The sequence below is a fragment of the Amblyomma maculatum genome, chromosome 11 (genome assembly GCF_055883805.1).
Source record: "Amblyomma maculatum isolate TAMU_Amacu chromosome 11, ASM5588380v1, whole genome shotgun sequence".
Taxonomy (NCBI): Eukaryota; Metazoa; Arthropoda; class Arachnida; order Ixodida; family Ixodidae; genus Amblyomma; species Amblyomma maculatum.
The window spans coordinates 83,016,263-83,040,492 of record NC_139354.1 but is presented as its reverse complement, the minus strand read 5'-3'; the positions used below and the strand labels follow the sequence as shown (position 1 = coordinate 83,040,492).

At 43.1% G+C, this 24,230-nt stretch overlaps 1 protein-coding gene across 1 annotated transcript; it reads left to right on the top strand.

The window, feature by feature from the left end:
- Window positions 1-566: 566 nt before the first annotated feature.
- On the top strand, window positions 567-19,356 carry LOC146174278 (uncharacterized). Its single transcript, XM_084585367.1, has 6 exons — window positions 567-669; window positions 6,210-6,274; window positions 11,343-11,432; window positions 15,697-15,757; window positions 16,599-16,636; window positions 19,225-19,356. The coding sequence occupies exons 1-6, from the start codon at window positions 567-569 to the stop codon at window positions 19,354-19,356; spliced, it is 489 nt and encodes a 162-aa protein (XP_084441493.1).
- The last annotated feature ends 4,874 nt before the right edge of the window (window positions 19,357-24,230 follow it).

Sequence of the window (24,230 nt, the reverse complement as noted above, 5' to 3'; positions counted from 1 at the left end):
TAAATGCCTCCATTTTCAGGAATGCTGGTGCTTCCGTTGCCGGCGTAGCGAGCGAAAACCCACGACTTTGACTCTAGCAGATGTTTGCTCACTGGTGCTACGGCCCAACATTGGTTAGTCGGAGGGTTAAATGACACCATGAAAACTTTATGGCGGCACCTGTGGCACGTGCTGACACTCCGATTGCTTAATTGATTTTGCAGGTTGACATAAAAAATGAGAAATCTGGGAGCATAGTACTCACAGTCAGACATGAAATTCCTAGTCGAGACAGGCACATTCGTAAACCGTGTTTAAATCCAGGCTTTATGCTTATGTCAGGTGGTTTTGCACGTAATGTGTCTGCTTATAACTATATGTGATTACTATGCGTGATAGGAGAGAGACGCAAATTAGGGGAATATAGATTAAGCGGGTACAAATAAGCATGTACAGGGACATCTCCGTCTACCTATAGCAGGGTCACTGTCAGCAAAGTAACATTGCATACAACGCAAACGCGCGTCGAAGCAAAGCAGTTAATTTCTAGAGGGACCCGAAGGTGGCACCTTGCATAGCCTGTCAACATGGCTTTCTCACGTGACTGGGTTGAATGCAATGGGTCTTTGAATGCAGTGACTGTGTTATCGCTAGAAGTGGACGACCCTGCACGCAGACGATGGTCGCAATGTAGGTCTCTGACCGGATGATTGATTGTTCTCGACTCATACCTCTAGGCGCGAAGCTTAAGTGTCCATTGCAGTCCTTTTTCTGCTCGCTGCCGCGCAAACATATCTAAGTGCTTGTGTCCTGCAACTGAAAAACGCGCGCCCAGACGTCCTCCCGTTGTGATGGCATTTTATTACTACTGGTGGGACGCTTAAGCTTCGCCTTAAGACCAGACGCGAGCTCTTTACACACCGCCTTTTCATTTTGTGAATACGTTATATTATTAATGCTTTAATCATTTTACTTTCACAGTTATTATTAGCGCTTGAACATCAGCGAACATCCCTGTATATGTTAGTAAGTTATTCTCTACGCAATGGGCTCACTAAATGCAGCTAGAACAGGGTATCTCTAACATGGCAACAATGACCCTTCGGGGCCAATGCGTTGCTTACTCGTCTGGCATACAGAGGGCTTGAATTCGAACCCAAAATATTTGCACTGGAAAAGTTTGTTTCGGGTCCTTAATATGCTCCTTGTTATGCATTGCCGACATTTGCACAGTTACTCTCCTCCTGACAAGTCTCGCAATAAGAGTTTTACGACAACAACTGCAAAATCGCTATGCTCAGCCTGCACGCCAACATCGTGGGCTTTTTCCTTTTAAAGAAGACTTCACCTTTCATTAACTTCAGTCACTGAAATTACTTCAAAGAGTACAAAACGGTTTCACAAGTAGCCGTGACGACATTATCAAAGCGTCAATCGCAAGCAATAAAGCCGCTCGCTTATTAGAATGGTACGGTTAGCCTAAGTGCACATTTTCAAGACGCGCAGAAACATCAGCGACACTTTTCTGGTCTTCTATTAGTGATAGGAGGGGATGTTTGAATTTAGTTCAACCTTCTGTTGTTGACATTTCACTTAACTAAGAGAAACGCATCGCGTACGCGTAACGCCGGTACAATTCCAATGCTGAATAGATGCATGCACAAGGAAGTAAAAGCGCAAGTACACGCGGCAAGAACAAGGGCACCGAACTAAAGAAAACTGAACTCCAAGCCACCACGCGACAGAGGAAGAGAGGCGACTTGCAGAAATCAGCTGGCAACTAATGGAATGCACGAGTATATAGTAATGCACATTGGCAACAGCTCTAGAGCTTGAAGCCCGGCTTGTGCATCTCGTGGCGTAAGTTCACTCATCCAGTGTCAAAGCATATGCAATTATCTGGAAGAAAACGAATGACAATTTCGTTTGATACGTTGGTGCAATCATCAATATTACAGCCTGAATGGCATTCGCATCTTTTTACTCACGTTAAGCTTCCAGATGACCCACACAGCGTGTCCAAAAATTATTGCCCTTATTTTTCAAAACACTGTTTATGCAATTTTTTATATACGCAGATACTAAAGCCCCATAGCTACCTGATCATATCAGGTACCAATGCGACATCGGCAAATGCACATGAATATCAGCCACTGCCGAACAGTGGGATGCGTGCTTCTTTCTATCACCATTCAACATGGTTCGGTTAACAATTCCGTTAAGCTTATACGGGCCATTGGCATGAATGGAGAATTCATTTCGGGATAGAAGCGTCATAACACATTCATAGCGGTACACATCGCGATATTGCTTAAAACAAAAGAAGTTATTACATAGTTGGCTCTTAAATTTCTTTAAAAATGGTGTTAAAAACAGTGAGAGGATGTTCGCTGAGAAGGATATTTCAAAAGCCCACGTTCGCAGCACGTAACCCTTCACGGAAACAATTGCTACGGGATTGGCAAGGCTGAGTATGGTGCTAATAAGCCACATTGGTATAAAGACTGGTTGATTCACAGTGAAGATGAAGAATCTTTGGAGTGAAATGTTAAATACAAACATACAATGTCGGTCCGCCACCCGAGTCTTTCATTAGCTGTGTAATCCAATCATACATAACGTGCTTATGTGCTTGGCGGCATATAAAAATCAGTAAACAGCTTAGTCTTTGAGAAGGCAAATCATTTTCTTTTTGAGTACTCCATCTTTGCAACCAATGAATCAATGAGAGTTGTTTACAGTACGTCATATGGACAGTAATTATCGTGTAACCGAATCAAAAAAACATGTGTAGGTGCTTGTCGGAATTATAGTAATCAGTAAGTAGCCCTGTCTGTAAGAAGACAAATCATTTTCTTCTTGAGTACTCCATCTTTGTAACCAATGACACAATGAGAGTTGTTTACAGTACGTCATATGGAAATATATTATGATGAGGCGGCCCAAAAGTAATAAATAATAATACGCATCTGCCCATACCACCAGGTATAACGGGCTTACGTCACATAGACAGCAATTAAGCGATAAAGAATTAATCCTCGTGATCCGAACTTTTCTTTTTTTTCAACAAACTCACAGTTTGCAACATCAAAAATCATGGCGTGATTCATTTTTTTTAGATCACATACTAATGTAATATGTGCCGGCAGCCCATACTGCACAGATTAGTAGATTCATACAAAAAAAAAGCATTGCAATGAGGTAATTAAAGTTGTTTTCTTTCTGACATAAATGAAACTTCGCTTCAGAAATGAACTGCCAAAACATTTACGGCAAAGCGCACCTCTTGCATACAGCCTTGTAAATTAGCAAGGTCTCAAAAGTCAGGATAAAAATAAAATTGTGTAGGGTAACAACTGAATTCATCCTCGAGACCACAAGAAGTTTTGGGAATAATGTACCGAGGAAAACAATAAAGCCGGAAATATTACCCCGCAAATAAAAATGCAGTAAAAAAGGCCCCCTCACGCTGCCACATCGGAAAACATTATCGCATCTCACAGCCTGAAATCAAATTCTGCAGGCAAACGCAGAAAGAAAAGTTCAAGTGACGATTATGTCGGCTTACCGCAATGAGTCAAGTGCAATGAGTCAAATAGTTCTGCAATTAAGACAGGTCATGTGCGTAGAATGCCTGAGCACCGCATCATTGAGTTTATTGCATTTCGAATACCTTGTGCTCTTCTTATACACATAAACTTCTACGCCAATGTACGCGGGGGAGAGGGGAGGTGGCATTTGAGACATATGGTGCTGCCGTTTCGACACCCTGAAGCTTAAAATCTGTACAGAAGCTAGGAGAAGCACCATATTCTGCAAATAAATCTTCCTCTCGAAGCCTTACTGTACAGCACCCCAGTTACTTGGGTATACATCCTAAATGACAACCTTTTCGCCTGGGAACGTTTGACTGTTCCTTTACTTAGTGGCACACTTGTCCATGCAGCACTGATATTCACAACGCGTAGACCCCGATAATTTCAAACATAAACCAGTGCAATTTAAACTATTCATCTTTGCTTCTGGAAATAAACCCAAATGACCCGCCATGTGAACATCCTCTTTATCCAAGTTTTACCGCGCAAAATGTCGCTAGACCGTATGAATATGTCCATAGACGCATCATATGACCTAGGATACGAACCCCAAGGATGGCACAGCTCTGTGAAAGTTTTATCTACTGTAGCTGCAAATAAAATACGCAAAGAAGCTGCGGTAATGAACACCCATGGTAGATTCTAGAAAAACTGGACACACTCACTGAAAGACAGTCAATAAAATAAGCCCCTAGAGCAAATATGATAGCATAGGCTTAAAACAAAAGCTGGGAAGAGCGTGGTAGGGGGTGGAGGGTGGAAAGCGTCTGCGCGGTCTATTCCAAGCACCGCAAGTTTATTATGTGCGGCAGCATTGCTGAACAACAACTGAGGAGTGAAACTTAAGTAATGAAAACAAGCCAAGATTACATTCCACTTCTCTTGAAGTAAAAGGCCAACTCATAGTCGAGCACTCTCGCTCTTGAAGTGCATTTACAACGTAGACAAAGCGCCCTACATTTTCCTAAATCTTAGCAGTGTGGAAAGTAGCATAGAGGAAAGAAGAATGCTATTATTAATTTTTTTATTCTTGTTTCACATGCGCTTCTAAGCAACCACAACAACGTTCTGGTATGTGCTTGGAAACAACCTACTCATTCAGCAATGCTTGGCAAGCCGGTTGCTCAAGGTACAAGGGACTATTGTTTTCAGAGCAAACAATGGCAGCCGTGTAGCACTCTGCGGTAAATTACTATTAAACGCTGAATGGTGGGCAGCAGCATACCGAGGATAACCTTACGCTCTAGGATTATCAGTGCCATCTATGATGGTTGCCCCTAGAGCCTTGTTATTGGTGCCCACCAGTTACGGTGGCCCCAACGCCGACGTCTGTGGCGACTGCGCTCAAGCCAGTAAAGATCTCTTAAGATCTACGCTCTAAAAGAAATATAGGTTACCTCTGGTGATATTTTTTGTTGTTGCTTTTATTTGAAATCGGAGTTGTTTGCTAACACGTTTTGTGTGTCACTGTTGCTTCGTATTAAATCTAAAGCGCTTTTTTTAATTAAACCAGCTAAGAGAACGCCTTGCTTCGTGTGCTCTCTTTCTGCCCGCAAGTTTCGGTTCCAGACATTTTTCTCATGACATCTTCCAATTAGCCCAACTCCCTACCTTTCTGCATGAAAATTTTAATGAGGTTGCATTTAAAATTGATATAACATCAGCGCACATACAGATGAAACAATGTTAATTTCAATGAGTTTCAATTAGGTCGCTTCACAAAAATGGAAGGTTTTACTGGGGTTTTATTTTCTACACCTCGTTCTTGGCGCACGATAGCCTGAGTAATTTCCGCGTCATAAAACACAACACCACAAAACAACTGGCGTTATTTTCAGACACCGTGGCTTTGTAGTACCCGCAAGCTTCCCGAGATTTCCTAGTGGGCAGCAGATAAACCCTTTTGGGGGTAAGGTGGATATACGCTGAGATCTGTAAAAATCTCAGTGTATATATCTCAAATGTGTAACTTCTAGGCCAAACAGATAGGTTCGAATGGCTTGTTTAAGACAAGGTCTATATCTTAGTGTGGAATTTAAGGGGTCACGATGAACAAAAGCTGCAATCCGAGATAAAAATTCTATTTTTGGGTTATTGGTGGCCAGGGCATACTCGTCGGGGAGAGAGGCTCACTTGCCGGCCGTTGCCTGCATGTTCATAACACCTCCCCCCCCCCCCCCCCCCCTGCTTCCCAGATGTGGCCAGAGAAGGTTTACTAGTGGCCTAGGAAGTGAAGGTTGCGCAAAATTAGACGTAATGAAAAAGTATCGGGCGCCACTACTGATGTGCTATGGAACTATGGAACGTATTACACCACTTTCCCCACATCTCTAAGCGGCCGCGATGCGTCCGCAAAAAGTGAGCCAGAATACCCTTCACGAAAGTACGAATGCACTTGGGCGTTGTTTCCTTTAATTTGTGAACTTACCAGAAACGAAGGGGTGCTGCGGATAAACATTTTGTGCTAATATTTCTGCTAATATAATATAAGTGACAGTCAGTATGTATAGATTTAGTTTTGCGAGCTTCATTGTTTAGAAATCATGCCCTGCGTGTCAAAAGCGCAATGTGTCACACCTGGAAAATATGACTTGCTCAGTTAACGAAGAGTATTTTTTTTTTCCATTTCACCAGTCACTTGCTGTGCAGCGATTCAGACCAACTCTGCGTGGCACCCGTGCATAGGCCACTACATTGCCGTAAGTTTCGCGCAATTCGTACGTGCATCATTTATACGTTCATTCATGAAGCCTTGTCTTTACAAAATCCTCCATTCTTCACGAGTCATTCGCGCTGCTGAAGAAATAGTGTGTTTTCGCAGGAAACAAAGCGTTTTTCCATTGCTCTCTGATACCTTGTTAAAATTGGTATACATTTCCTTTACTAGACTGCATCGACTGAAAACATCACTCCCCACTGATAACACTTTAACCTTACTTTTGTGGTGACTGCTTATGCATAGTATTCATTCTTCAATGAGAGAATGAATCCATCGTTCTTGCATAAGAAGCTGTAATCCATGCGCCACTTTACATATCAAAATTATCGTCTAATCCTACCCGTCTTCTATGCAGTTATTGCACATGTAAAGTAAAAACTATATTGCATCTTAATTGGAAAGCATTGGCATGAGCTCCGTAAACACCTAGTTTTCAAATTGAAACGAAACATTGTTTTTTCCTTGCCTTGGCCCCCGGACCTAGCGCATATATTTGCACAATTTCTCATTCGTCAGGTAAAGATCAGATAGAAGCAACTCCGAAGCGCACAGCCCAGTAGGTCACCTTGATTGCAAAAATATATAGTTAGAGGAAGTTCTTTCTATGCAATGTTCCATGAACTCTACAAAAACCTTGTTTGGGTTATGAATATTACGTTCTTAAAGCAGCACACGTCTCAGACTTTGTGTTTCGGTTCTTGCGTCTTGACGAATGTGACCTTCAGTCAATGCAGGAGTCGCTAGAATAATCTTCCTGGCTTATTTCCCAGTATATTTAGCCATTTTATTTCTTGGTGGCTTCCCGTCACTTCTGTTAGTTCATATAAAATAATATAATAAGAAACCGCGTTACACCATATCTCGCACTTACCCTGAACAATATAAAAATTGTGACCAAATTTAAAACTTTGGGTAGCTGTATTTTCCGGAAATATGCCAGGAGACAATTACGTGGATTATGTATCTATCTAAACTTGCGTCAGTGATAGGTATTCTTAACAAACAGAGATTTTCTCCTAAAACAACAATTACTGTTGTAAAGTTCCCTTTTAGTATCCCACCTGAGCTACTGCGTTATGGTTTGGGGAACGACTACAGATAACAATATGCAAAATCTTGCCAAGCAACAACGGAAAACTATTAGAGTCATAACATACTCGCAGTATGATTCCAACACTGTTAACGTTTTTCTAAACCTGGCAATAATACGAATAGAAGATATTTACCACTTTAATTTAAGTACAACGCTGGTAAAAGAATGCAAAGCCAACAGTAAAATTCTAGCGAACTTATAACAGAACTTTCCAATAATGAAACCTCAATTCATGTCACGCGAAATCTGAAACACTGGAAAGTCCATCTTTATCGCACAAATCTCACTATACAAACTGTGCGTTAAAATAACCCCCACTTATTAAACATGTACCTATATAACAAGCTTGACATCTTCGAGCTGAACCTAGAAGGCCTTAAGGATACCTTTGTGAACGATACTGCATTCTAACCTAAAATGATCACAGCGATACATGCGACAGCTGTTAACTATTTCAATTCAATTTTAAGCATGACTGACTGCAATGTGACCACTGTTTGTTAAGCTATGTTTGTATTTTTCCGAAAACATATAGTGCTTGCTGAACGTTTCTTTTCAATCCTGTTTTCTAGTGTCAGTAACTTGTTTTCTGTACCATCACTTTGATAGCTGTCATATTATGTATGGATGAGTAGAATTTTCATCATTTTTCTTTCTGTGTGCCTGTGCATCGTACTTCCTTCGTTATTTTTGCCATCATTAGAAAATGTATTTGATATGTTATGCCCACACATTTTGAGTTGTTTATTTGGTTGTGGCTCGCTATTTTGTCCTGCATGACACGCTGCTGTTTGTAGGGGAGGAGGTCCAGTCAAACTGCGATAAGCGGCTTTTTCCCTCGTCTCCATTGTGTTCAATGGACAATAAAATATTTATTAATTTAATTAGTGTCCCTGCTTACTGCCTACATGTGTCATAAGACTGGAAATATGAGCATCATTTCTAAATGCTTTATAGATGTCTCAGTATTAGCAACAGTAAATTTCTGCACTTTTCAACAATCTGGCGGTCTGCAAAAGAAACCTAGCCAGGAACGTGATTGCACATAAAGAATTTCTGGCATTAAATTAGGTGTGTATAATTGAGAGATCTGTAAGGCAAATTAAAAATAAAGTAACTGAAACGATGTCAATCAAACCGGTTACTTTACACGTCTACAGAACGATGGAGTTCAGCTGGCATGCATGGCCATAACTGCATCCTGACAGCCCAGAGGAAGCCGCGCGTAGGGTACAATTAGGAGTAAAAATTTCAAACAAGATTGAACGACTGAAGTATACTTAGGTGCTGTAAATGCGAAACAATAATGTCTGATCAGTTATTTTTCAAGGTTAACTGCCCATATTATACAAATGTATACCCCAGCTTCTTTCCTAGCTGTGTAATTGCGCATTGCGTAGCAGAGTTGAAAGCGTGTTTCAATCTATACACAAATGGTCTTGAATCTGCATCTCGCCTATACACAAAAATGTTACCTTGGGCTGAAGTGAGCTCACTTAATTTCCCTTTATTAACTTTGAAGATGCCTTAGAAAAAGGTTATCACATAAGGGTTGCGCAAAACAGGTCAAAAAATATTTACACAAATGAAAATGCGTTAACCACGCATGTGTTCTCTATTAAAAACGGGAGATATATAAATTAATTATGCTGATAGCAAGCAATAATGACCATGTCGCGTTGATTCTCGTTTCATTACGAGGCTCACAGTGGAAGGAACAATATCGCAACTGTAGCACTGAGAGCACATTGCAGAGCAACCTCAAGGGGATGACCGATACGCCCGAAATGAGTACTGCAAGATTTATATAAGGCGCCAGAAGTGAGCTCTCAGAAAACTGCAATGTAATTGCTTGCAGTTCGACTTGGACAAGCCAGGGTTTTTATGCCTGACGCCACTTTATGGCAATATGTTCAGTTAGCACGAATAACAAGAATACATTAATCTGGCGTCTCGATTTGAAAGAGATTTAAGGAACCTGTTACAGATATTTGGTTAGAGCCTGAGATTCAACCTATATACATCAGCTTTTATCCGAGAAGTAATTTTTATGGAAGCAACTTAGGCTTTGAAGTCCAGAGTAAGACAGGATCTCCTAAAGGCGGCGGGGGGATGCAATTGAGAAAAAAAAACAGCAATGCCGACCAGCAAAACTAAATTTCAATCTGACTTTCGGCTCCCAGAACTGTGGCCTTGTTTACAATGACTGCGAACAAGGTGACTGTTATCTGGGCATAAGCGGCATCGCCAATGACTTTTTGTACTGGTCAGTTTCATTGTTTTTTTTTTCAAGTTTTAGGTTTTGTGGCACCAGCATAATAGGTTTTAAGATTCGAAGAATGTTTCCAGCAGAGGTTAGGTTATATTAGATTACTGCGTTTTCCCCGCTTAATCACAGCTGACTTTCCAAACCGCTGACCATTTTTCGATAGTTAATTTTTGACTACCAACGCTGTCGCCATCTTCTACCGCGGTAGAAAGCTGACCCTAAAGGAGATAATGAGAGACCGTTCTACACATCCCCCTACCTTAAACTGACGCGCCCTCCTGCAAGTGGATAAGGATATGTCTTCAAGAACTTGAAGTTGAGGGCGGACTTGCAGCAGATTTTCCGCCGACAGCGTCCACGCACACTTCTGCCATGGCGTCGAAGGTAGAGGGAAGGTCTTTGCAGAATGGCATTAACTACCCGTGCACTTCCGTTTTTAAAAGGCTGGTACTTAACGACGCCTGGTAGAGAACTGGGGTCGGGGACCTGTAGAAAAGACAGGTGAGGTAGTGAGTCAAGTACTGGTACGGCGCAGCGCCACTGATCGAGGGAAATTGATTACGTGTCCACAGAGGCCACGAGGCCGGCTGTGAACTGCAGGCCAGGATTTCGTACACAGCATTTTTGCAGTATTGGACATGTCTGTTACATTCTTGACGCCACATAATTTGCTGACCAAATGGGGTGTAGCATCCGCCCGTTTTTTGAGCGGCCGAACACACGCCGGGGCGCTTGGTGGGGACGGAGAAAACAATATACGCACTGCAACGTCCACCTAATTTACCGCCAGTGAGATGCTTGAACGGAATTATGGCAACATTTCGATTTTCACACTGATGGCTGTCGCCGGCCATTTGGGACCTAATGAAATTCGCAAGCCTCTGACAATGACATGAGAGCGGTTTCGGGAAATCGCGACAATTTCAGCCTAGCGATCTGTTCATGAAAAGTATTTTGAACATTATGCAGCCATGACTTTACGAGCGCCGGCCTCAGACAAGGAAATAAAACCCATGTTTCACGGTTTCTGATTAAGCAGAAGAGTAATTCATCAGAGATTTTGAGCTTCAGGGAAGGAAACACAAGCAGACTTGATGAGGAAAAACGTTGAGGTTTTGGATCTCAAAACTGGAGCTTTGACTGTTTTGGAAGTTCAAAAGTAAAGGGCAGTCTTCAAATCTTCTTAACAAAAATTGTTCTGGACCGTCCATCACTGCTGAGCTTCTATTATCATTTTTCTGCTGTTTCTCTGGCTGGGTGCTGGACACCATTAAAACATAGGTGTTTACTCTAAAAACAAATGCATCCAGCATGCACTACGCATATTCGCTAACAATAGGCAAACTGAGACACGATGGGCTATCAAAAACTTGATTATATTCAAAACTAGCCCTTTTATTTTGACAATATTAAAAAAGAGATCTCGACAAATATTTTCACTTGTCTTATTCGTATTATCGATCGCTACCAAAGGACTGCTGACAAAAATAACATGTATTGCGAAAACCTCCATATTCAGAATGCTTGAGAATATTGAAAACTTCTTATAGAAGCTGCAGGAAACATTATTAACGCTAATCGCATCCGCATTAAAAACGCAGGCTGCCGTGAACTTTAGCTCTTCAAGATATCCTTTACACTGAGCAGATAGAACGTAACCTAAACCGTCTATTCTTCCTTTTACAGCCAGGAGCACAATCCCCTTGCGTGTTCTATTGTTACAACAGCATCACGGGTTGGTCCCATGGATCACTTGGAGATGGAGCAGCTTGCATGGTGGGTTACGCCAGTTAGTATCTCGCATTAGGGTTTAGGAAGCGCATTTTTCAAAAGAACTCTTATTGAAATTTTAAGTTTTTGCGTACACAAATAGCTTCCAATGGGTTGCGTATTCTTGTAAACCTAACATATAACGTTAAGAATTATACTTCCATTTGGCCTATTTCCGTGCCTGCTAGGTGAATGAGTCTTTCTTTCAGCGCCTTTCTTATTTCATTGTTTCGACAAAAATATATTTCGCTATATTAGGGACACAGAAACTTCTTGTAATTGGCATTAGTCGTTTAGCTATTGTTTTTTACGAGGGTTGATACATATTCACAATGCAATACATTTCACCGCTACTAGCATTTCACTCGTGGTAAAGAGCCAAATTAGATAAAAAATCAGTCACCAAAAGCAAAACCCACTAAAGACGTTTAACACAGTGCAAACGTCTCGGCCAATTTCTCAGTGTCAAAAATTTGTGGAATCAAAACGCAGTGTTTCATTAAAGACACGATCGCGTCTACTATAGAGGTGAAGGTTATGCACACTGCTTACGTTTAATACGCTTGGAGTGGTAGCAATTCCTGCTAATCTAATGTGAGAGCCTTCAAGTGCCCATTAAGCGGAAAAACCGGCGCCTTAATGCCACCTGTAAAGAACAATTGGCAGTGGCAAGGAAAATTGCTATGCCTAGATTATTCCACTGAAGGAATGCATGCGCTCTGTCCCATCTTCTGTTGCCTTAAACAAAGTACAGATTTTTTGAGGAAACGTATTTCTAATCACGCGTGTGCTCCTGTGCTGTCTCGCAGGGCAGTGAGTAACGGCATGTCGTAACCGGCCGTTGGTTGGATGCAGCCAATACAGAGTTTGCGTTGGCTGCATCTACGTGTCGCGAAAAGATATAATCATTGTAATATATCCTTATGGTAATGACTTGATGTCGGCTATAAAAATTGTGACCCTAAGTAATTCGCGTGTGAACACTACTCTGACCTAGAGTCCCCGAAGGCCTTGGTGGAGCGCGCCCGGGCAGCGGCAGGTGTTGCTGGCGTCCCGTACTATTGACTCCACCTAGTGCTTGTGAGGACCAGTCCCATAAGGGTTGATCATATCATGCCTCCCTGTACACTTATTTTGATGTAATAAAGGTCTTCACCAGCACTGGCAACAACTAGGATTTTCAAGCGTCGACGCTAAAATGGTCACAGAGAATGAGGCGAGAGTAGGGTGCGTGCGAGGTTCTTGTGCGAACATTCGTGCAGCTGCTTGTCCAGTGCTTGTGCCCGCTCCTTGCGAAAGGAGCCCTCACTCGCACTGCCCGTTGACATCGAGGTAGACGTTCTCAATTATTGCTTCCCAGGCCGCTCTTGCTCGCAATGCTCTTTGAGAGTCAAAGCTCTCGCTTGTCGTTTTCGAAGACGTTGTTTCCCTTGCTCCTCTTCTGTCCTGATGCTTCCGTAGAAATCGCGCTGTCTTTCGTCGTCCGCCGTTAGCATTGTTATCTGCCGCTAATAATCTTACGAGTTATTACGTTGGTATTCATGAAGATGGCAAATTAAAAAGAATATTTTGAAACTTCTGGGACCGTCATTAGGGCATTTCTTGATGTCGTTTTGCCTTGGGAAATGGAATCGAGACAGACAATAGGAAGTGAAAATGTAGCCCGGTTATAAAACTCAGGTTAGGTGGAGAGGGTCAGGATGAAGATCAGAAATTACAGTGAACACACTGACCGGATACTCGCGGTTAAAATGTTGCAAGGTTACTTACCCGTGAATAAAGAGTGGAATAATATGAAGTAAAATATGAAGTAAAGTTGCGGTTTACACTGAAATCAAAACGCAGACAGTTAGGTGGGAATTCACCTGAATAACAAGATCGGCATGCTACCGCTAGCCATCGCGGAACGTTCGCTGAGACTGGGTTAAAGGAAGGCGTTTAAGATTGCTGGAAATAGTTGACAAAATAATTTCGCTAAGCGCTTAGTATCGTACGAAGACCTTCAAAGTTTTGCTGCTCATATATCTTTAACGATTTTTCTGACTAATTTGCGAGATCGGCAAGTTGCCCTTAAGCATCCACCTATTCAATTTATGAATTTCCGTATCTTACTGCGCAAAGTCAATTTAAACGAGTAGGACTCTCCAAATTTGTATGCCAGCCTAAATCTCTCACCTCGGTTTCTGGTTCTGGATAGGCCTCGCGGATAATATTCAGTGAAAGCGACGACATGCAATGAATAACAAGCAGGCGTAACCATAACAATGTTGTGCCGTCGTATCCTACCAGCAAATTTCTATTGGCACTAGTCTGGTCTGTAGTTTTCTATTGTCTGTGCGTTTTGCGGCGAGCAGGAATCACTAGATCATTTCTTATTGTTTTGCTGCCGTTTCACTACGTCGAGAAGAGGGCTGTTTGAAAAGCCATTTTGAAATGGCTTGATAGTTTAGGTAGCCCGATCTTATTGTCACTTGGCGCCACTATACTTGAGTACAGTCAGAGGCCTGTTTTTACCTTCAAGCTAAATTTCTTATTCGAATCAAATGTTCTTCCTTGCTACATTTTCTTGTAATACTTGGCTACGCCGACAGTGTTCATCTTCTAGGTGGTTTATTACTCTCATTTTTTATTTATTTTCCTTCACCTTTTGATTTTATAGACCCATACCCCTCCAATCGTTTCCTTTTTTGACACGAAAACATTAATTAATAAGAACTCCTCCTGCTCCCCGATTTTTTGGCTGATCCCGCTGTGTGCGCCTGCGCCATCTGGGTATTACTGAACAACAATGATGAAATACGCTTGCTTATCGGCTGCAGTGATAGCTACGATTTTCTGCACTTAATTTTACAAAACATATATTCGTTCGAATCCACTCTGCTTCTGCAATTTTTTTCATTTAGTTCTGGGCAGGCTTCCTTCGATAATTCGTTTTGGAGTTACATTTTGTACGTAGTCATTTCATACTCAACTAAGAAAGTATTCTTTATGTGCGATGACATATTAACAAAGAGGAACCGAGGCTGTTGAAGGCACCCATCAATACTCTCACGGCCTACCCCTAACGGGACATCATCATCATTATTATAATCAGCCGCACTATAACCACATCAGAGATGGGACATCCCCCATATCCCTCCAATTATCCCGGTCCTGTACTAGCGGCGAGCATGTCACTCCCTAAAGAAGTTCCTAATCTCATCCGCCCGACTAATCTTCTGCAGCTCACTTCTCTGCTCCCTTCTCTTGGAATCTAATTTTTTTGTTTGACGAGCAGGTAGTGTTCTTCGAAACCTTTTGTGTACAGTATTTAACCTATTTTAATAAAACGGTCCTCGTGTAGTGCACTGTCTTCTCTTTCCAAATTTGTACTTAAAAAAAGCCGAGTAATTCCTCACTTAAGAAAATTGGCATGCATGCAAAAACAGTGCATGATGTTGCTGCACTTTCAAAAGGCAGTAGAGATCACAGAGCATTACCGAATAATATTTCTTCTGCCCAACACTCCGTTATGTAACAATGAGCAAATCCAGTTGTGTATTAGATGCAACATTTTAAGACAATTTTAGATCTCGGGAAAAGGATTTAACAGCTGGCGCCTGAGCTTTTAAAATAGTTTTAGTACAAAAATAACATTGATTAGATTCTGACTTTGGTAATAGCAGTATGCAAAATTTAAAGACAATATTTGCGCACCCTCGGTTTGAATGTGGCCATAGTGAGCACGTGCAATGTCATGCACAATTCGTTTTTTTTTTCAGTTTTTTTTTTTTTTTTTTTTTTTTTTTGCCTACAGGGGGAAATTATGCAAAACTATTTAGGTGTATAAAAAGGTCCGGGGAAACAACTTCGTGTTGATGCAGAAAATACTTTTTATTCATTCAAAACATTTGACCTTTGATGCGGTGAATCCGGTGTTAGAACGAGCAGGAGCCTACCACCTTGCACGCGAACGATGACGGGCAACGGTGTGTTTTAATGCAGCAGACGCTAGAAAACAGGTCAAATGGGTCGCACATACAGCTGTCATACACATCGCGCGCACTTTAACTGAATTTTCTCATGCTTTATACTTGACAAAAGGTTGACCAAGGATACTCACTCAGAAACATGAAATGGATAATAATATTTTAAATGACCTGTTTTGATCGTATCTTTTAAGAACTACCCTAAGTGTCCCCCTTTTTTTTTTACGCTGCGTCTCCCTACCTCATGCAAATTACAGAATGCTGATTCCGAGTGACAGTTTTATTTACCACAAACCTTACAGCTCCCATACGGCCTTCATGCTGCAGGACAGTGCATTAGAGGGGTCTGCATTCAAAAATCTCGTAAGTATTGCATCAGGTCTGCTTTCTAGTGTGAAAAATAGTCATGGCTCTATCCGTTAACAGAAACCAATAAATGAATTTACAGAACCGCATTAGCACGAACGCAATAAAGTTTCAAGGAAGGCATTCATACCACATTTAAATATTGCTACGGTGGCCAAACTAGGAACAAATTTTAAAATAATGTACCCATTCTTCATAATAATTTGCGGTCAGCTTTGCTTATGTCTTGCACCTAAAAAATTGCGTTCCCCGCACAGCTTTTCCTCAAAGGCGTTTGGCATAGCAAGATCGCTAGTATCCTACTGAAACTTTTCATGAAGAAAACGCACCACTTATTAACGCTGAAGAGTGGATCAATAATTCTAATAGTAAAGACTACATCCCTTATGTCCTGAAAGCATTGCGAGCTGGGCCAAGGGCAGAGTGGCCGCCTTTTTGTGATATGAATAAGGTAAATATTATTTTCAAAGTGAATTGCTCTAGAGCACATTATCTTACAATGGCTACAAATATAGGACACGTAATTGCCTTTTTTCATATCATGGACCTATGAGTACACACTGCACATCGTCAAGTGTTTTACCACACGAAATGAGTGACCTCATTTCCTGCGTGTCCTCACTAGCAGTGCGGCCTATTCAGAGTCCGGAAAATAGTGAAGCCCGATAGATTTTGACATCATTTGGCTTCAAAAGTACAAGGATTCGAATTATACGTGCACCACCATCTGCACGTTGTGGTGTCTTCTGTGTGTGTGCTGGCAACGAGTGTTCAACTGCCCACCGATGCAGAACAATGGTCAGTAATGAACTTTTACAGTATCTCATCCTTGTTTCAGCACCCAGGCATACAGAATGCGACGGTGTATATCGAGGGGTAAGTACGCAGCAATCCAATGTCTCTTTATTGCAAAGTAACTCTGCCTATTACACAAAAAAATTAGTTTCCATTACCATCCTCACAGTGCACGTGCTATCACAGCTTGTAGCTGGCCTCTCGTCGCTTCTGTTGCATGTCGGGCACCTATAAGGCGAGATTTACAGCAGCTCAAAGCAGCACACTTTCCCGCTTTTTACAAAGGCAGGCTTACTTTTTGCTTTCTTTACTGGTGCTTTATTAAGAGATTGTGAACAATGACAGTTGCTTACAGGCCAAAGCAAACCCAAACTACAAAAAACGCAAAAATATCTTCCCCCAACCATCACGTAAAGACGAATGTTGCTGCAACTCACAAGTAAATAAACTTTGAACGATACTTTACGTCGATATACTTATTTCCACACGTTTAGTCATGTTATGTTATGTACGTTAAGCTCTGCGGCTAAGTATCATATTAGCCAAAAATAACCAGGCTGCAGTGTAGCGCCCTTTACATGTAACAAAAGGAAAGCGTGGTCCTCACAAATTGGGGTGAATGACTTTCTTCCCACAAAAGTGAATAATAATTTAGGATGTTTCATAAAAGCTGTACTACAGAACTAAGGAGAAAACTTTGCAGTTTATTTACTTTTGAGAAAGGCGGTGCATGACGTTGCCATGATGCCAAGTTGGCTAATAGGCTTTTTTTGGGGTGGGCCGACTGGCTCCCACGTTGTTTAAAGCATCTTATGCGGTGAACTTAAATGCTCTCTTTACTCGTTGTATTATTGTAACCACAGGTATAAATGGAAAGATGGCTTCAAGGCGGAAAAAGCTTCAGCTCATTTAACTAAGTTACCCATATGCGATAGCATCTAGCTTTTGATTGCGCTTTCAGTTCGAGGCTGGTGTTTCAAGGACAGGCTCCAGGCAACTATTCAGGCTTCAAGCAAAACATGGTAGCGCACTATAAACCTCTGGCACAGCTTAGCGCACCTCAGAAGGCGATGAAACAGCGGTGTGCCTCGATGAAGGCTGAATACGTCGGCTGCCTGTGAACCGCAAGATGGATTAGGTGATCGCAAGGCTGCGATGATATAGCATAGTGCTCTCATGCAGTGGCCAGAAACGCTGACGTGTTCACTCTAACATGCGATCAGCACCTATCCTACACAACTTGGTAGCAATTATTTACTTTAACTTTCAAGAGTTAATAGAAGAGTCGAAGGAGAGAGCCATCGAACTTTCGAATGTGACTGTAGACTCTCTACTACGCGTACCGGTGAATTATTTCCCTTAAGTGTTCATTGCAGCACAAATACGAGCTATATGACAAGCCAAGCACGGGAGGACTTTTAGGGCTTCTTTATTATAGGAAGCGGCTTTGAAAATCCTAAGATCATAAACGCTCCAAGAACCAGAACACAGCTGAAAGTTTGGTTTGGTTTGTGGGGTTTAACGTCCAAAAGCAACTCAGGCTATGAGAAACGCCGTAGTGGAAGACTCCGGAATTTTCGACCACCTGGGGTTCTTTAACATGCACTGACATCGCACAGCACACGGGCGCCTTGCTTTTCGCCTCCACCGAAAAGTGGCCGCCGAGGCCGGGATTCAATCCCGCATCCTTGGAAACAGTAGTTGAGCGCCGTAACCACTGCGCCACCCCGGCGGGGCACAACTGAAAGTAAAGACAACTAAGATCGACGAATGCATAATAGAAGCAAATGTAAATGTGTGTAGCGTTATCAGGTCGATGAAGATACAATAGGTTTGCTCGGTGTAAGGCGCCATAACTTTCTTTATTATTCTCCCTTTCCTAGAAGCTCAGAAGACGGAGTGCTGACACATCAGTAGCCGCTATTTAGTATTGCGTAGGTCTATCATGTGTTCATTCAGGATTCTTAACCTAGGTACGTGGTGGTTGGATTTGGTTTATACGGTTTAACTTCACAAAGCGTCTCAGGCTCCCAGGGTTAGTGCTGGGTTGGGCTTTCCATGTGTGATTGTTTCGGCAGAAAGGCCGTGTGCTGTGCGATGTCAGTGCACGTTAGAGAACCCCAGGTGGTCGAAATTTCCGGAGTCCTCCACTACGGCGTCTCTCATAGCCTGAGTTGTTTTGGGACGTTAAACCACACGAACCAAACCAAACCATTATATAAGCGTGAACGGCACTAATGTTACATATCTTAATACAACCAAGTTAAGATAACCTAACTCAGGTCACTGTAAAATAATTATATTGCCTGTTTGGACTGTATATGCGATGCGATTTCGCCCCTGAGTAGCACTGCCCGGCTCTTTAAAAAGAATCATTCCTGGCAGTCATTGACCCAGTATCCTGACGCAAACAAATAGGGTGTGGAAGACTGAAGACATGAATTTATATCCCACGTATTTTCTGCGGTATTTATTTCTATGCAAAAATCTTCAGAAGTGTGTGTATTGTAGCTGTTACTGTATGCGATTATTTCTATAAATATCAGCAGTCCCTGCTCTGAATTTTCTTTTGTATATGTTAGTTTGAAATCGACTCTGCTATGACACCAGCAAAGAATAATACTCTTCTGATCCTCATTTCTAACTTGTTGAAACGGCTTTCATTTCAGAAAGGATACGCCCCTTCCTGCCACTACAAATGCAGAGATATATTTGTACAGCGCATGCGCCATAATTACTTATACGGAACTCCTTGTCTTGTAAGCTTACTTTGTATTGTTTCACGTGTGGCGTTCACCTAGAAACTGCGCACAGGACTCTGTCTGCAAGGTGTCTTTCAAAGCTCTGGCTTCAAATTTTCAGGAAAATCAAAATTTTGTTGTCGCAACCAAAACAAGAAAAACAACGAGATAAATAGGTGAATGTAATCCGTTTTAAGTTCAAACGGCGGCTCAACAAATAAGCATAAAGATGTATGTCAGCTCCCACAACATAATTGAGCCCTCTACTGGGTACCAGGAGAGTAATTTTTTCACCTGTAGGAATTCGCCTCGGCTACTGGCAGGTGCCAATCGCAGAATCGTTATTACGGCGGTAATTAAGTTCCGTCTTTTATGAACATTGTGCGGCGGTATTAATAGCTACCGTCTGCGGCTACATTATTGTTGCGAAAGCTACAATAATATACCGAAATTATGGCCTTTATTTAAAGGCCACCGCTTCATGTTAAAAAAAAAAGAAGCGTAGACCTTGTGGTAGATCATCCGTCTCGCATTCGGGAGGTACCGGGTTCGATCCCTGGTGCCGCCGGGCAGCCACCGGTTTTCAATGGTTACAACTTTTCTCCCGACCTGATGCTGGCTCTTCTGGGGTGAAATGCTTGGGAAAAAGGGTCATGACCCAAATAGTCGCGTCGATGGGACACTGATTCGTTCCGACATCGGACAACCGTAAACCCGACTCGCGTGGCAAAAGCCCATATGTGGCCTTTTTTGTCTCCTTTTTTTTTCTTAACACAGCTCGACCTTTGCAGGCCATTATTGATTGAAGTTTTCAGCCCTCTAACGAGCACAGCAAGGTTAGCAGAGCCACTTCCAAACGCGCACCCCTGAGAGAGCCGGGCGCCAGGCAGGCGGACGCTTGTATCCATTTTACCGGAGGGTCTACGGCGACGGGTTTTGAACTGACCGCCTCCCGCAGCCGAGACGGGCGCCCAAACCACTGAGCCACGACTGCGGTTCTCGCGGTACTCTAGGTTTCGAGCCTTCAGAGTAGCGCGGCCGGTAGCCACGTGACGCTTTGACGTCATACCCCACGTGGCACTAGAGTGAGAGCTGGGCTATCAACTCAAGCGGTCAGAGTAGCGTGGTTGCAGCCATGGCACAGCGCGTGACGTCACACCCCACTTAAGACAAAAGCGAGAGATGGGCAGGAGCTGCCAGCCTGGGTCTCTCGTTTCACATGGGACGGTTTTGTCGGAATCAGTCTGCTAGGACCCTGGCGTTCACGTTACCCCTAGAGGCCACTAAGGCCACTGGAGAAGGTAATTGCAACCCACTCCAGTATTTTCTGCCAAGAAAACCCTATGACCAGCCACAACAGCATTAATGATATGGCATCGGAAGATGCGCAAGGCAGGCAAAACAGAGCAGTTAGAGAGCACAGCGTAAGCGCAGTTCTTGTGGAATCTGCGCTACCTGCTCTGTCTGTTTCTCGCTTTGAGTGGAGAGGGCACACATAGTGGAGGTAAAGGTAATTTTCTGAAAATGTTTAGGAGCTTTTAGCGGCGGTTGGAGTCCTCAGTCTGGAACCCAATTGGCGTAGGCTGCTGTCCGCGCTCTATCGATTAGTTCTTTTTGACCCCTTGCGTCAGAGCTGGTCAGAGCTGCCTCCCACCTCTCCTGCGTTGGCTGATTGTTATTAGTGACAGTTTGATTTCGCTGGTGTGCCAGCACCATATGGTACATGTCCGTCCTTTCCCTTAAGAATTTGCATTGGGAGTCAAATGACTCTGGATCTATCACGTGTAGTCGTGGGTTGTTAAAAGTGTTGGTCCGTAGCTTGCGGAGGTGTACCTCCTCCCCTTTGTGTAGTGTCTTTGACGGTGAATGGTAGACCCGGCGAGATAATCTTAAGTGCTGAAGTATTTCCGTGTAGATTAGCAACGGGGTAGGAAGTTCCACGAGATCCGTATTGTGTGCCCGGAGGAGAAATGCTCGGGCTGAAGCGTGTGAGCTCTCGTTTCCTGGGATGCCCTGGTGACCTGCTACCCATACTAAGTGTTTATCCGTGGCTTGGTAGCCACGGATGTAACTATCTTGCAGGATTTTAGCTGCTAGCGGTGCAATCCTGCCACTAAGGTAATTGCGATATGCTGTCTGTGAGTCTGTAAGAATGTATTCTGAGGTAGTGCCTGTTGCAGCTAGGGCAATCGCCAATTCTTCCGCAGCCAGTGTGTCTTGGCTGGGCCATATTAGTCCATCCATTATTTGACTTTGGTGCACTTCCACAACGGCAGCCATTCCCCGTTCAGGACCCGCAGCATCGACATAGAACACACCCTCACGTCCGCCGTAGTGACTTTTTATATAACCTCCACTCGTGCTCGCCGTCTTGGCTGGTGGAAATCAGGGTGCATATTTCTTGGCAATGGAGTTCTCTTGAACTGTCCTCTCCATGAGGCTGGGATGTCGTTTTCAGGGTCTAGTTGTCAGGGGAAATTGATGTTGAAGTCGTTCAAGACTTGTCGGCCAGTCAGAGTCGTGGAGAGTCGTACCACCTGCGCCGTGAGGTGTGTCTCTATCAGCTCGTCTACCGTGTTGTGGACGCCCAGTCGTGAAATCCGGTCCGTCGATGTCGTAAGAGGGGGCCCATGGCCTTCTTGTAGGCTGTTCTGATTGACGTCGAGGTTCATGATGTCAAACTTCTTGAGACGGAGGCAGGGTGCTGCATAGACGATGCGGCTCACGATGAAGGCCTCCACCAGTCGTTGAATATCTTCGCGCATCCCTGATTTCCACGTCATTATTCTGGCGATCATCCCGGTGACTTGCTCGCTCACGAGGCGAAGTTTCCGGATGACGAGGTAGTTGTTACCCTTGTTATTGATGTACAGACCCAGTATCTTGGCGGTTTTAAATTCCTTTATGGGTGAAGATTCCCAGGGTAAAGATACCCAGGTGGTCAAAATCTCCACAGTCCTCCAAAAGGCGCCTCTGATAGTCTGTGTTACTTTGGGACGTCAAACGCCATTAACCAAAATTAATTCAAACAATCATCGTTAACGCTTACTTATTCTTCACTGACAACATTACTTCTTGAAGACATACAAGGCTTTATGTAACTCTCAGCTCCTTAGCCAGTTCCATGTAGATTAGGTTGCACCTGTGCAGCTGAGATCGCTTACATACACCTTGCATTCCATAAAAATAAAGTGTGTCATCAGGGGACAACTTTAAAAACCACAGCTGCTAACTAGTGGGGCGCTGCGTGTATTTTACGGCGCTTGACTGCCCCACAATTAGTTCCTTTTATATTCGACTCAACCGCACACGCCAGAGGCCAGACCTTTCTTGCGATAACGTGATTTGATGCTCAGGTTTTTATTCAAACAAGCAGAAAAGTAGAAAGCGTGCACTGTTTTCTGTCCTGGAGGAATTGTGTGTAGCGGCTATACAGGCTTAAATTTTTTCCGTCTATAGTAATCGTTTGGGTGCATCCTGTCTCTTCATTGTGCCCATCTCACTAAGGCAGGTGTTTCGCTGAATCCGTCACCTCCAACTAGGCGTCGAAAAGAATAATCAACTGGGCCCATTCACATATGCCGTTCCGTGGGCATAATCGTGCTATCCATTTATATGGAAGGAACAGACCGGAGGATCGAAGGCTGTTCCGTGCGGCCAGTTAGGATTACATCAAAGTTAAACTGGGCGGTGCTCTTTGAAAAGGCCTCGCATATTACAACATGACTCATTTTGTAGTCGAACCTGTAAACGCAATAATAACCTAAATATAACTGGGCGTAGTTTATGTCTCCATCTCCTTCAGCAGCGAAAAAAGCCAGGTGAGAGGACCCTGAAACCTTTGGTCTGCTAGGCTGGCACAACCGCAACATAGCAATGCACCGAATGCTAACTTCTACTCATTAGAGCAATGTCGCAAGTGTGACAAAAACACGACTAGCCTGTGGTGAAGCCAGAAATATTTGTCGACGGCGTTATATGACGCCTTTCAAAAAATAGAATGGGCGAAATATAAAGTTGGAAGGAAGAAGACGGAGGGTACCCATCTGTCACATAATTCGCGGACTTAATTTCAGTAAGACCTGACGCTCACCTTGCTACACGGGTTTACAGCTGCAGCACCACCGGCAGATAACAAGCGCCGCTAACCAAGCTCCATGCGTGTAGAAGTGCACCTCGCTGTGTTTTAGGGTAAGCGCTATTCGCAGCTGCACGCCGCGCAGTTTACTAAATTGTGTCTCCGCACTACCGAAGCTAGATAAACGCGAACGACGCATGCTGCACATTTCCATTGAATTTTCGCGGGGGTATTCTGAGATTTGCATCTAAACAACAATTCGATATATCCGGGATCCTCAGTAAACCATGTTTCTTGAGTATGTTTTCTTCTCTGCGTGCATTGTAGCTAGCAAGACAAAAATACCACAAACAAATATCTGCTCCCCTGCGTCAGATTAATACTTAGTCCTTCTGTCTCTCCGCAGAACACGGACAAACAAGGAAACCCGTTTGGAGCTGCTGGCTTTTGCAAGAATGGCTATTGCATTGAACACGATGATTTAGGTAAGGGGCGCTGGGATGCTGCCCTAACTCAAAGCTGAAGATTTGTAGAATGGATGTGTGACAAACGTGACGCTATGCTATATTAGCCTCGGCGCTGTGCAGAGAGATGTTACTGTTTTACGTTTAGGTTCTGTTTACGGATAAGCAGGTTCAGTGTGCTGCCTTCCCACAAAATATTTTATTTAGCGCTGAAAGAACGACTAAGGTTCACTTGTACGCGACTGAGATTTTTAGAATGTATCGCAAAGAAACTTTACGCTTCTTGCCATCTTTAGGACCGCTCTGGACAAACTTTATGCAATCGAAAACGATGAACGAAGAAAACTAAAGCATTAAATAGTGGATTTCATGTAATTTGTTGCGAAAATAAC

Excerpts from the sequence above, each read along its gene's own strand:
- LOC146174278 (XM_084585367.1), top strand. The coding sequence starts at position 567 with ATGGCTTTCTCACGTGACTGGGTTGAATGCAATGGGTCTTTGAATGCA. Across the intron at positions 670-6,209 it reads ACGCAGACGATGGTCGCAAT|TCACTTGCTGTGCAGCGATT; the intron begins GTAGGTCTCTGA and ends CCATTTCACCAG. Across the intron at positions 11,433-15,696 it reads GAGATGGAGCAGCTTGCATG|CTCCCATACGGCCTTCATGC; the intron begins GTGGGTTACGCC and ends CAAACCTTACAG.